This window comes from Merops nubicus, unplaced genomic scaffold (genome assembly GCF_000691845.1).
Source record: "Merops nubicus isolate BGI_N331 unplaced genomic scaffold, ASM69184v1 scaffold5945, whole genome shotgun sequence".
Taxonomy (NCBI): Eukaryota; Metazoa; Chordata; class Aves; order Coraciiformes; family Meropidae; genus Merops; species Merops nubicus.
Window position 1 is genome coordinate 46,890 of NW_008610142.1, and position 14,043 is coordinate 60,932.

A 14,043-nucleotide genomic window follows, 5' to 3' on the forward strand; every position below is an offset into this window, starting at 1 on the left:
GGTCAAGAGTCTGTAATTTAGCAATATTTGTGAGGTGTGATTAACGTGGGGCTATTACATCAAAGCTGATTTAAAAAGAAACACGGAGAGGCCAGGGCAGGCTGTGCAATAACCTTACTGTAGGGAGGCTACTGGCACTGCTGCTCTGGCACCATGAGGTGTTTCTGCACCATCACACCCGGCTGCAGCCTCACCCATCATTTGTGGAAAAGACATCTGTGGAAAAGACATCTGTGGCTCTTCTGCATTTCACCTGACTTACAGCAAGAGCCTTTCCCCAAGCCAAGACTAAGCAGTCATTCTGGAGGCTCAACATTCACAAGATACCCAACTCAAATGCTGCTCAGTATATACTGAGGGCCAAAAAAGTCACACCACCACAGAGCAAGCATCACTGAGGCCAGTGACACCGAGTTCAATATGGATACAGCTGCTTGCACCATTTCTCTAGGGTTTTGTTACCAAGGAACAGAAGAGTCACGTTTGCATATGCTGCCTTGCACGGCTGCACAGATTTTCATGTAAGGCTCTGAGAGCAAGCAATGAGCTGTGCTTTCCAGAGAGGGACGGTACCATGCTACAGATTGGGAAACTGAGGCACTCAACTTGTCCAGAAATACATGCTTGTTTAGCAGATAGTCAGACATGGTTCAGAAGTCCCATTCTCCGTTGCTGGAAGAGTAATGTTACATCTCCTGACACTGCTTAAGGGAAAGCATGCATGCTATCTTCATCCATCTTCAGACAGGAGTTTTACTAGCCAAATAAACCCTTAAGCATTCCACCTTTTTGAAGATATCTGCTTTTTTTTAGGTGGTATTGACTAAATGAATAGGATAAATTAATTGAATAGGCTCCTGTTAAAATTCAGTATCAGCAGTTCTGGCCTGAAGCAGTTAACATGTCCCCAAATCCTGCCTGCATTTTTCCTTCTGAACCCAAATTCTGACCATTTCAAAATGCTCAGGTGGAAATTCATCAGCCATCAGGTGACTCACTACAGGTCTAATAAAGCCTCTAGCCTTCTGCACCAAAACAGAAACAAAAGCCTACCAAAACTTGCTCAAGTGCAGCAAATGCCATTGCTCTGTCCACCTGGCTGTCCCCAGGAGGACACAAAGGGCTGTGCAAAACCTGCTCACATCCATATGTTTGAGAGGTACTCACCAATATCATGATGGATGTGAGGGAAACAGTGCCTCCTCCAGGTAATCAGAGATCCCAGTGGCAAAGGTACAGGAGAGCTGGTTATCCCACCATCCAAAGCTCAAGGTTGGCAGGTGTTTTGTAGAAGATCTTTTTCAGCAGCTTACTTCAGAGAAAATGCTGTGGGTTTTTTTTCTCCATCTTACACTAGGTTTCTTTGAGCCTACCTTGGCTTTGCTCACCTTCCTAAGGAGGGATGAGGCTCTTGTAACCAGGCTGGCAAATGTTATCAGCACTGGCCTGGGGAGTAAGTGAGGTGTGCCTGTAGGGATGGTTTCTTCCCTGCTGTAATGCACTTTGGGGGAAAGGGGAGAGAATGAGGGGAAGGAGGAGGGGCCCTCCCTGCAAACGCAAACAGAATAACCCAAAACCTCCTATTAGAACCAATCTGCCCTCTTCCTGACACAGCCCAATGGCTTGTGAACGCTCCAGTTTCATAGGCCCCTCTCCAGGCCCTATCCTCTGCCACCACTCAGCAGACACTGAGCAATTGCCCATTTGTGGGACACTATGAGCCCTCCACTCCATCAGCAGGGGAGCCCCACAGGCCTAAAAATCTTCAGCCTAAAACTGAATGGGCAGAGGGGCAGCCAGGGGAAGGGAGAGGACAAGGACACAGCAAATGGCTTCGCTCATTCATCACATCTGGCAGAGCTCCCCCACTCCATGAGTCAACCCTAAAGGCCTGCAGCAAGCACCTCGTGGCATGGCACACAACTTATTTACAGAGTAACTATTCAAATGCCACCAGTTTGTGGCTGATCATTTTATTTGTTGTAATTTTTTTTGCCTTTCACCCCCCGTTTTTGAAAGGCCAGTAAGATAGAGTGTCGCCACAGGAAAGCATCTGTTCATTGCAATGTTTATCTGGCATCAGCAAATGGCAGAGACTTTCCTGATGCCCAAGGGAGGTGCATGCCCAGTTTGCACTCCTTTTAAATGGAAATAGCAGATTAATTTAATTCCTTCAGTGGCCTTGAGAAATCTCAGCCAATTTGATTAAAAGCCGTGGCCCCATCCTGTGCTGGCCTGCCCAGTAAAATCCTGCCAGGCAGGGATGCTCGGCAGTGATGCCAAGCAGCTGCCACCTCCCTCGCACCGAGAGCGGGGCTGGCCCCACACAGCCCATACTCAGAGCACAATTTTGGCTGGGAAACCACGCAGCCAGCTGGGGAATGCCGTGATTCAACACTCCCCCACAGCGGCCTCGGCCTCTCCCCGAAGGACAGATGTGGAAAAACAACTTTCCCTCCTCGAGGGTCAGCCCACACCACCCCAGCACGTATGGCTGCAGCAGAAAGCAACTGCCATGTAAAACCCTGTTTACCCTGGGGATGAACCAGGGGGGCCAAGCACCACTTCATGGTGGTGTCCCCAGCTCATACAATGAATAGACTGTGTGCCACATGTCCCCCCAGCCCCTTCACCAAGTTTCCCAAATGGGAATTAAGAGTGCTCCCTTCACACTAACAACATCCCCACACTACTTGCAGCACCTGCTTCTCTCTTCCATCAGCATCTTCCTGCAGCTGGTAAAGGGAATGTTTGTAATAGTTGTGATCTGGGGATGATGCCCTCATCTCCCATTGCATTTATTAGCTGTTGCCTGGAAAACTGTCTGCAGAGATTGTTTTAAGCTAAATGTTCTGTATCATCTTGCTTTAAAAGAAAGCAGGACAAGTATATCCCTTCACAGGGTTGCAGAGAAGCCCTCTCTATGCAGAATTTACCTAGGAACGGGGTTTTCTTTACATCTTGGTAAGTGTCTGGTTGTGGTCCACGGCATATCAAGACAAGATGGAAAATCAGTGCACAAAACCCTGCTATCACTCTGTGTTCACTCAACCCTAACAGTTTTAGGTGGAAGAGTTACTCAAGAAGAAATACCAAGACACCTTCAAGGCTATTTTTGCTCCAAGTCAGGTTTTAAAGCAATCAACTGTCTGTTACATCAGCACCAGGGGACCATACAAACAACAACCCCGCCCCCAAAAACACCCATTTCTCATGCACCATTAATTGTTTGCTACTGTTCAGACATGACATCTCTGTGCAAAGTCCCTCCTTAACCCTGCCTGTCCCCTCCCCAGCAGGGCTGCCAGCCCAGCCAGCTCACCAGGAGAACAGACATCCCTTACTGACTACGAGCGACCACAACCACTATCATACACAAAGGCAGAAAATAGGGTTTGGGTAGCTTCTGTTTTCCATCATTTAAGTGTTTCCTCTTTTTTGTGAATACCAGTCAGCCTCTACAGAGAAGCTGCTCCAGCAGCATGGCAGAAGCCACACAGCGTGCAGGCAACTGCCCAGGCATCCCATTTTCCTTCCAGCTCTCCCAGCAGTGTACATGTCTGTGTGGCACACAGTTGCCCAGGTCTTGACAACTTCCTCCCCCAGGGTAGACCAAATACGGCCAAGCTTGTGAAGTTTCTACTGGAGGGAAGGGAAATCTTGGGGGAAGGAGACTCAAAAGGAAGAAAAAAGCCCTCAGGGCTGGCACGGGGAGTTCCCTTATTCTGGTGCCACCCTCTTGCACATTGCACGGATGTAGTTCTGGCATTCTCAGCTCTCTTTCCTGAGGGGTGGCATAGCATTAAACTCTCTCAGCTGTAGATCTTTTTATTTCTCTTCTCATTGACAAACCAGAAAACAACCTGATACCACAGACTCCTACTCGTCACTGGATTCTAGGCTCAGACATGCTGGACTGGTTTGCAAGACTTGTAGAAAAGACTCCAACCTAGTCCAGCTTGTAGCTCCAGTGGAAGCAGAAGCCTCTCTGGAGTCATACGTGCAACATCCAAACCTAACATGCAGCTCAATGAGCTTTCAGAACCAACAGAGCTCTGGACTCTGTGGTAACCTCAAACTCATCAATGGTGCTCCCTGCAGTAACAGCTATGTCACAAGGCCAGCTCAAAATGACTTTACTGTAGCTAATAATAAAGCCTTTCCCAGGGCTTGAAACTGAAAATAAAATTTAAAAACAAATAAAACAACCACCCAAAACCCCAAAAAACAACACAAACAAAACACAACACCAACCCTCCAAACTCTCAAGCTTAGTATCTGCTCTGTAGAAACCACTTAAAAATACCCATCCCCCACCCTCCACTAAATTCTATATTATCTGGGCCAATCAGTTGATGAGTTCACATTTATTTCAGAAGCAGATCTGAACTAACACTTCTAAGAAAGGGAACAGCTCAAGAATTAGGCAGGGTCAAAATTCAGAACTGATGCCACAGTCACATCAAGTCTCTGCCTGCTTGCAGCTCACTCCCCTGCACACATTTAATACTGGTATTTGCAGTGCTGGCAGAGCTCTCCAGCCCCTTTTAACTCCAAACTCTCCCATGCCTTCTTTGCCTACATTAGAAAATCCCCTTCTTCCCCCTCCTTTAAAACCAGTCATCATTCCCATCAAGACACATCAGTGGACAAGGACATTTTAAATGTGTTCAATCAAGCCAGATTTAAACTCTACCCCCTACAACAGCAGTAGCTGGCAGTGCATTGCTCAGCAATTTTTCCACTGAAACCGAGTACCCCAGTTGCTGTGTCTGGTCTCACATACTTTCCAGGCAGCCAGAGGAAACGCCACCACGACCCGCTTGGCCTTACCCATGATGGTGACATCGTACTCGATCTGGAAGAGCGCCTCCTGGCTGCACTGCCGCAGGATGCTGAGGGCATCGGCGTGGGTCATGCTGTGCAGAGGGATCCCATCCACGCTCAGCAGCCTGTCCCCAATTTTCAAGGACCCCTCCCTGTAGGAAGCCAAAGGCAAAAGAAGTTTCTTTGTGTTTATGTATATGTATTTATTTATATTTAGATCTATTTTCTAATATATTTATGTATCTATCTATATTTTGTATGCATATTTAATATATTTACATATTTTGTATGTATGCGTGTGTATATATAAATATATAAACAGTCAATTACTTTGATCCGGTACAAATGGAACACTCTTTGGGACAATAGTTTGGGTTATTTATAGCACGAGTTTCATCATATTAAATTAGCAGCATAAGAATAGACAGAGTGCCTCCTGCTTTCTAACCCAGCTCCAGCTCTCCATCTGCATAGGGTTAATTAAGTGGCTGCCCCTGGAAGATGAGCTTCTGCTTATATCTACACATGGGTCAGCCTGTGATTACCAGACTCCCCCTCCTCACACACCACAGGTCCTGCACCACCTGTGTCACTCCACACCACCAGCATGAGAAGCCTTGAAGAGGTAGCAGCAAGAAGGGCAGGAAATATACATCTTGGGGGTACTGGCCAGTAGCCAGCTAAATATGAGCGGGTGTGTGTCCAGGTGGCCAAGAAGGCCAACAGCATCCTGGCCTGTATCAAAAACAGCGTGGCCAGCAGGACTAGAGCAGGGATAGTCCGCCTGTACTCAGGACTGGTGAGGCCATACTTCAAATACCATGTTCAGTTTTGGGCCCCTCCCTCCAAGAAGGACATTTTGATGCTGGAGGATATCCAAGGAAGGGCAAAAAAGCTGGTGAAGGGTCTAGAGAAGCAGTTGAGGGAAATGGGTTGTTTATCCTGAAGAAAAGGAGCCTCAGGGGAGACCTTGCTCTCTACAGCTCCCTGAAAGGAGGCTGTAGTAAGGTGGGGGTCAGTCTCTTCTCTCAAGTAACAAGTGATAGGACAAGAGCAAATGGCCTCAAGTTGCACCAGTAGAGGTTTAGGTTGGATGTTAAGAAAAATTTCTCCACATAAAAGAGACAGCCCTGGAACACACCATCCAGGGAAGTGGTGGAGTCCCTGCAGGTATTTAAAAGGCACGCAGATGTGGTGCTGAGGGACATGCTTAGTGGTGATCTGGGAGTGCTGGGTTAATGGTTGGACTTGATAATCTTAAAGGTCTCTTCCAATCAAAACAATTCAATGATTCTGTGTCCAAGAGCATAGTGAAAGCTGCTGACCTGTCTTGCTAAAGCAGATGTTGGAGATGCAACATGGGCATTACCTGTCTGCTGGGCCACCTGGCCTCACGTAGGTGAGCACCAGCGGTCTGGACTTGTGCCAGTCTTCATGGGCTCCCCCTGTAACCAAACCAGGAAAGCTGTAAGTCACTGGAGAATTTAAATTCTGAATCAGAGTGCTGAGAAAAGAGAGACATTTATCATATAACAGCTGACACAGCCTGAAAGCAGAAAGACTGCCCTGGATTAGGCAGCTGGCAGTCCTTGAGGGCTCTACGGGATGCTCTCCACAACATGCTTTCACTTCTCAGCTGAGATTTATGACATTCATCATCTCACTTCCCGCTTCCCAAATCACCTCTTCCAGCGCTTATCCCTTTCTTTGGTTTTCACTGGAGAAGCTACTAACCTCTCAGCACAAAGCCAAAGCTGTTGCCTTCCTTGTAGAGGGATACCTCGATGGTCTTGGGAATAATGCCAGCACTGCTCTCTGGTACTAAAGGAGAAGCAGAAGACTCAGTTACCTTCAAATAAACCTTTTGGATGCCACTCTGCAAAACAATACCAAAACTCATCCAAATGGCATTGAAGGGAAAGTTCAGCCCAATACCCATGCTGTATCGTGTACCAGTGCGTACCCAGTCCCTGTCTGGAGGCAAAAAAGAGCCAAACTCGGGCATGTGAACCTTGATCAGAGCCAACCACCATGCTTTAGGATGATTTCACCAGCTCAGTGTTGTGTGCTTCCCTTCAAAGTTATCTTGGTTAATACTCTGACATTCAAGTGAAACTGTCTCATTTATCAACTGGCTTTAATGCGTTCAGCATTACTCAGAAGGCAGAACCTTCTGCCACAGATGGAAACTTTAAAAAAAACAGCAGCAGTGTAAGGAATCAAGTCACTGGCTGACCTTAAAGAAAATTAAAATCCCAAATCCTCAGCGCAAAAGGTTGGGCTATTTTTCCCCTACCTCTAATATTTTGACTTTAAAAAAAAGATTAAGTGAATCCTTTAAACTGATCTAGGGGCAACTTAGTAATTTTACGTTAAACACACAGTACTATTTAATGTACAAAAGTAAAGAGAAAAAGAAAGAAAGAAACTGTTTCTGTCCCTTGCCATCCCCTGCTATTTAATGATTTATTGAACTACTGCAGTGAATACAGGACAATTTCCCAGTCTTCTCCATCCAGAATTGCATATGGCATTTCAGCCTGGTCCTCTTTGAAAAGATCAATTCCTAATCTTCAAACCAAGTGCAATGAATGGTCACAAGGATAATCAGAAAAAAAGACTAAGCCTGACTTCAGTCTAGCAAATTGGAGCTGAAGGCTCCCCTAGGCACATCTGCACTAGCGTCCCCCCTTGGCTCGAGCAGGGGATTTTTGAAGCAAATCTCCCCACTGTCCTCACCAACCACACTGCTCCTCATGGCCAAGCAACCTGAGGGCTTGCAACCTGCACCCAAATTAGGGTTAAACTAACCCTTACACTAACGTCCCCCATGCAGCTGCTTTGCTCCTTCTGCTGAGCACAGACTGCTCACAGGGACATGGCCTGGAAACACTCCAGAAGGAAAAAGCTCAGGGCGCAGGAAGGCTCCCAGCTAAGGGCTGATACTAACATATCAAGGAGAGGTATAAAGAATCCACAAATGAGTTCAGAAAATATCTGAACAATTCTGTCCTAAACATCCAAGCATGAAGCTCTGCAACAGCCTTTCGTAAGATCAGCGAGGAGAGGGGAAACCTACACTAGGGTAACACAGGGCTTGGTTCATTTATGAAAGAGATAAACAGTGGCCTAAGAACCAGACTTGGAAGGTCTCTTCCAATGCAGGAAGAGTTTCACAAGCACAAGCTACTGAATTGCAGCTGTATTTCTGCTCTTTCCCCAGGGAGAGAGAGAGAGGTGGGTGCACACAGCAATAACAGATCCTCGCCGCAGATAAAAGCCCACAATGAATTGAAGCAAGGCAATAATTGACAATTCCCTGTATTTTGCAGTGCCTCTTTGCTTGGATTAGTCATAAACGGCATCAATAATCCTGTTGGAGAAAAGTCACTATTTCAGCATGCTCTTCCTGCTCATTCAGAGGTGGGGACATTTGGCCTCGCTGCTATTGATTGAGCCATGTGGTACTGGCACTGCTCCTTAGCTGGTAAGTGCAGCTTATTAGATTCCTGATAGCCAAACTGACAGCTAAGGACTAAGTTTAAGAGCTGTCATCTCTAGTGAGCATGAGAACGTGAAAAACTTGAGCCATATTTTGTTTTAACAGAGTTGTATGCAAAACCTAACCAACATTTACAGCAGAACAGAGGACAATGAAGGACAGAGATCCAGCTAATTCACATTAGCTGTTTTTTTCTTCTTAGGGCTTTACATGGCCAATATTCAGTACTTTTCATGTAAATGCAGCAGCTATAGCAAAGCTATGAAGTTTAAGACAGCTTCCTATCTGGGGCAAAATGCTTAGATTTCATTAGTTTTGTTTTTCCTGTTGTCTTATTTTTAGTTGTTCTATTTCTTCTGCCCAGCCATCCTTTGACTGATCTGGGTAACTGGATGAGTAATAACTGGGGAGATCATTTTCACAATGGAATGACTGTGATGAGAAACCGTACTGAGGAATTTGCTTTAATCAGAACAAATAAATGAGGGCAAGAGCACACAGTCTCCCACATCAGGACACAGGTCCTTTTACTGTGAGTTGCCAGCTTCTGCCAAGACCCCTTAGCTGGAAAACAGATCGTTTCAGCTTCCCTTCTGAAAACACAACACGCTTCAAAGCACCTTGAGGAATAACAGCACTTGCCACAGTTCAGAAAAGAGGATCTGGCAATCATGCTCAAGACTGAATAAAACCACCCAGGGCCACGCTCCGAAAGGGAAAAAGCAAAACAAGCCAAGGTGGCATCAGGAGGCAGACTGGCCTGTGCTACTGAGGCACTCTGAGGCATGACAGCCCCAATGAGCCGCCTCCCACCGCTGTGCATGAGTGGGCACCCCCTGTGCTGGAACAGCACCCGGCTCCCACTGCACCCAGCTCCACCACATTCAGCTCCCACTGCACCCGGCTCCCACCGCACCCGGCTCCACCGCACCCGGCTCCCACGGAACCCGGCGCCGCAGCCCCTGCCGCGGGCAGACCCAGGCATGACGTCAAAGTGCCCCCGGCCACTGGCTCGGCCATAGCAGCTAATGCACGAGCAAGCCCACCTGCACCCCAGGACAGAAAGCAGCCAAGAAGAGAGAGCAGCAGTATGAGAGGGGCACCCACCGGCTGGTGGAAGCTCATACTCTACTTCCAGCACTACTCTTTCGCCCACGTTTTTCAGGAGGCTTATGATCTCGTCATGCCGCAGCTTGGTCAGGTTAATGCCATTCACTGACTTGATGTAATCCCCAACGTTCAGCTGGTCACTTCTGCAAACAAAGAAATAAACATCCCAAACAACCAGTGGTAGCACAAAGCCTCTGCAACTCTCAGTCTGGATATGCCTGGTGAACCTTAGGTAACCAGGAGACTTTCCGAACAAGCCACCAAGGCCGGGCTGATCCTGGCTGCCCAACTGCATGTGCCGGCTATCAGAGGGAAGTGCTAAAATCAAAACCATTAATCTTTCCCAGTGGCAAGTGTTCAGATCTGTACACAGAGCAACGTGTTCAAAACTTCTCTTTGTTACTCAGTTCCCATTCATGCAGAGCAATCAGTCAAAGAGAAACTCACCAAGAGCTGCTTTAAAAAAAAAAAAATCCGGTGTGGAGGAAAAAAATATCTTTCCTTTTGCCTGTTTTCTGCAAAATTGTTCAGTTATTCGTCCCTTTCCTCTGCTTCTCAGAGCCTTTCTTCTCCCACTCCTTTTCTGAGCCAATAATGTTACTTACACACTCAGTATTCAGAACAGATACAATATTAAACAACTTAGCTTGATCAAGATGTATTGTATCATGCAGCTCTCCTGACAAGGCTGCCTAATTTCACAGAATCCCAAAAATCCCTACACAAAATTTCAGAGTATAATTGCACAGAACATGGAAAATAACTCAAAATAGAAGACGTTCTACTTACTGAAGCAACAATTTTGCATTCTGGGGCACTTGAAAAAAAGGGAATCGGGTGCCAACTATTTTAATTATAATCTTATTCATTCAGTAGCTAAAACATGTAACTATTCCTCTCCAGTTTCACTGTACTCTCTGCACCCCATATCCATTTCTCACCTTGCAGCCAGTCCTCCTGGCCTCAGATTGGACACTCTTGGCTTTCCATCTTTGTCTGTGCCACCTGAAATAGTTAACCCGAGGGTGCTTCCTTCCTTCTTAATCAGCTCCACGATGGTGACCCCTCTGAACTCCTCTGAAAGATCAGGAATAAAGACAAACATCTCAGTGGAAGGCACATTCCTCCCAATCCCAAGGACACCCTTTTCCTGAAAGCCGAGTCAAAGCAGACCTGGGATAATTTCCTTTATTTAGCTTCCATTTATTTAAAATTAAATGTGTGCTGGTAGACTCTCAGCAGGAAAGGGAAAGCATTTGCATGCAGGTCTTCCAGGCAAGACCAAGCAGGACAAGGCAGAGGAGTGAGGGCTTGTGAGAGAATAAAAATTTTGTGTTTCAAGGTGCTGGTGTTGGATGAAGTAAAAGGACTCAAAACTAGGGTGATGGGATCCAGGCAGTGGTCCAGGGACACCACCTCAGGAATTACATTGGATATGGAGTGAGATGAGTCTCAGGAAAGCTGCATGTCAGGCAGTCACAGTTACCAGGTAGGAGGATGCTGTGGACCTGCAGTAGCTGCCTGGATGGACAGAACAGGGTGGCTCTTAAAAAACTGTGATTAAAAAAGCACCACAAGACATCAATACACCTGGGAGATAAAGAACATAATGTGGAGGGGGGTGGAATCCTGCCATCGTCAGGGGAAGGAGGGGGTGGCGTGACCATTCATTCACAGCAGGTTCTCCACTCATCTGCACATGGTCTAAGTCAAACTTCCTCTGTATTACTGACCTCACCTACAGTTGGCATTGAAGATATGAGTCACTTTTACAGCATAACTGGTTCCACGGGCACTGCCAGCCATAAGATGTATGGCAGGGTCAGGTTTAGGGGATGCAGACCCCAGGCCTGCTGCACCAGCACTGGTCCTCTGTTTGCTGGAGGCAGCATAACACTTACCTTCCTCCAGTTCAAGACAACATGCTTGTTTGTCCAACACACATATGCAAGCCCAACCTGACGCCAGTTTTGATCCCATTGTAGATGTGATCCCATCATATCTGGGTTTAACAAAAAATAGGGTCCCTAAACTATTCCAACTTCCAGATTTGACATGGAGGAGGGGAGTAAGTTATCCAGAGATAGCATGCACCAGTCCAAGGAAAGACCTGTGTGGACTTGGCAAAAAGCAGCTCCACATTAATCCCCATGACAGCACTCACACTATGCTTAAAGGAGGACTAACCCCAGGCCAAATAGATGACTTTCATGCCTTGCCAGAGCCTCCTCTAAGAAGATTTTGCAGAATTTGTCTACAACATGATCCATCCACCTCCACTGTCTCTGTTGTACTGAAATCTCCCACAATTTTACAGGGGGAAAAGAGTCTCCCTCACACAGGGTGCCTTTCTCCACGGCCATGAAGCAGCAGGTGGTGATAGTCATTGGCAGCACACAGCAGTTCCACAGTTGTGGGCTACAACCCACACTGCAAATAGCCCAGGAGTTAATCTGTGCAGCAAACCTCACCAGGTTTAAATGAGATGCTCTGTTTGGAGAAAGAACATTTTAAACCCTTTGCGCACTATGATTTCCAGAGCAAGGCAAGGTCTTTTAAGAACATACTGACACAGAAGATCCATGCTGGTGCACAGTCTCCCTCCTCCATCCTTTCACTGGGAGAAAACACAGCATCATTTGGCACTGTGGTGCCCCATCACTAGCACTTTGCTCCTTGTGTAATGCCACCATGACACCAGAAATTGCACCTCACTTTGAGCCCTGCCATGCACTACCTGTTTGTAAAGCACTTCCAAGAATAATCTGTGCCCTTGATTAACGCAAGTGGGGAACCTCTCTGCAATCTCGCCCCAGTCTGGAAGGCATTTAGGCACTGCTGGGCACCCATTTAACATGGCACTGGCAGCTCGCTATAAAATGCCAGATCCATAATGCTTCTCCTCTTTAAATTCAGTTTTGATCCCTTGCCAACTACAGTAACTTTGTTTTTAATTTGCCAACCCAGGATCCCAGGGGCTGCCAGAAATTTCGTGGGGGCTCCCCATCGAGCTGGAAGGAACATCATCCAGCACTATTCTGCAAATTTCCTCTCAACTTGTAGCTGAGACATGACTGATCAACACAGATGGTGCTGCAAGGGGAGATTATTATCTCTTCAATGGGTTTAATTTTGATCCTTGATAAGTGTTTAAAATGAGAACTCCTAGAGTGCAATTACCCATTGTTATGGGTTCAAGGAGAAATCACTGTTCCAAAAAAAGACAAGTCCCTGAGATCACTCTATCAAAGCAAGCAATAAGGCATTTTGACCAATGCCTCCATAAATCTACTGCCACTATCACAGACACACAGAGATGTGTAAAAAGGAGCTTGAAGGATCTGGTCCTTCAAGCCACAGTCTTTAAATGTCCTATGAAAGTAGCCTCAGCTTTTGTCTATTGGCATATATGCTTTGATTTTTCTGCTCAGATCATCCCAGGGCCACAAGCGCACACCCAAATTTTGCCCTCCCCATTGAGATGTCTTGAGCTGGAGTTGTTGAATATACTGGTTCTTGTGAGCAGGGAGTCAACTTCTTTCCATCAGGGCTGTGGTACAGTGGCAACATGTTGCAGAAGCCCCAGAGGATGCAGAAGATCCCCTAGACAAATTGTTGAATGATGAAGCAATAGCAAAAGGGCACCGTTTCCTCCCCATCCCCTGCAACACACTCAACCAAACCTGCAACTGTGTCATTAACAGGCAGAAGTCAAAATCAAGTCCCAGATTTTATCAGGAAGAAGGTGAGTTGTCCAGAGCAGCCCATCCAAATCTGCTGGCATGGTGCTGGCAGACAAAGCCCAGCACCAACAGAGGCAAATGTACTACCATCTCTGCACTCCCTCTTCAGTCCCAGGGGGTGTTCCTGCATGGGAAGGTTTATCTTACACAAAAGTCTGCTGTGACTGACTAAATATGAACACAAACTTAGTCACACATGGGAAATACAAAGCTTGCCAGACACTGCCAGTCTCCCTCTCCCTCCAGTGAGCTCAGATATGGCAGTGCTTCTTCCCTCTCTCCTTTGCTGCTGCTTTCCTCTTTGTAGGTGCCAGCCCAGAATATGAACCACTCCTCTCCCAGCTCCCTGTAACCACCATCAGGAGCTCCACGTCAGACTGTGACTGCACCAGTAACATACCATTCACTGAGACCAGTCACTCCCATCTATTTCTACCCTCCAGCAAAAGCCTGGCTGATGATACAACAAAATGGGTGTTTTGAGGGGTACCCATTTAGGTGTAGTCAGGTAAAGTGTAATGGATGCCCTAATGTTTTGGAGCAGGAGTTGGTCCCCTCCTTTACCTGGGATGCTTTGCCTCCTGGAGACCAGGGCTGCGTCCATCCCACCAGAGTCCTTGCTCCCCTTTGAGTAAGGGCCATCATCTGTGAGCAGAGCAAACACAGAAGCTGAAATTAGTACCAAAAGCAACAAACAACAGAACCAGAAAGACCACTTTAAATTAAAGTTTGTCCTGGTGACACTGGAAGTGGGATCATATCCACATCACAGACTGTAGGGAAGAAAACACATTACCAGCCTTGGCTTTGAACTACACTATGTGGGCTACCTTGTGCTTTTCGAGAGGAGGGAAAGAAAGA

At 46.7% G+C, this 14,043-nt stretch overlaps 1 protein-coding gene across 1 annotated transcript in view; it reads right to left on the minus strand.

Moving 5' to 3' along the window:
- LOC103773425 (glutamate receptor-interacting protein 2-like) overlaps positions 1–13,819 on the minus strand; it is a 59,447-nt gene extending 45,628 nt beyond the window's left edge. The window contains exons 1-6 of the mRNA XM_008940794.1: positions 13,747–13,819; positions 10,381–10,516; positions 9,437–9,582; positions 6,562–6,648; positions 6,197–6,272; positions 4,834–4,979 (exon numbers count right to left, since the gene is read on the minus strand). Of these exons, the coding sequence (XP_008939042.1) occupies positions 4,834–4,979; positions 6,197–6,272; positions 6,562–6,648; positions 9,437–9,582; positions 10,381–10,516; positions 13,747–13,786 (631 nt within the window). The 5' untranslated portion in view covers positions 13,787–13,819. The remainder of the gene's footprint in view (positions 1–4,833; positions 4,980–6,196; positions 6,273–6,561; positions 6,649–9,436; positions 9,583–10,380; positions 10,517–13,746) is intronic.
- Positions 13,820–14,043: the final 224 nt, after the last annotated feature.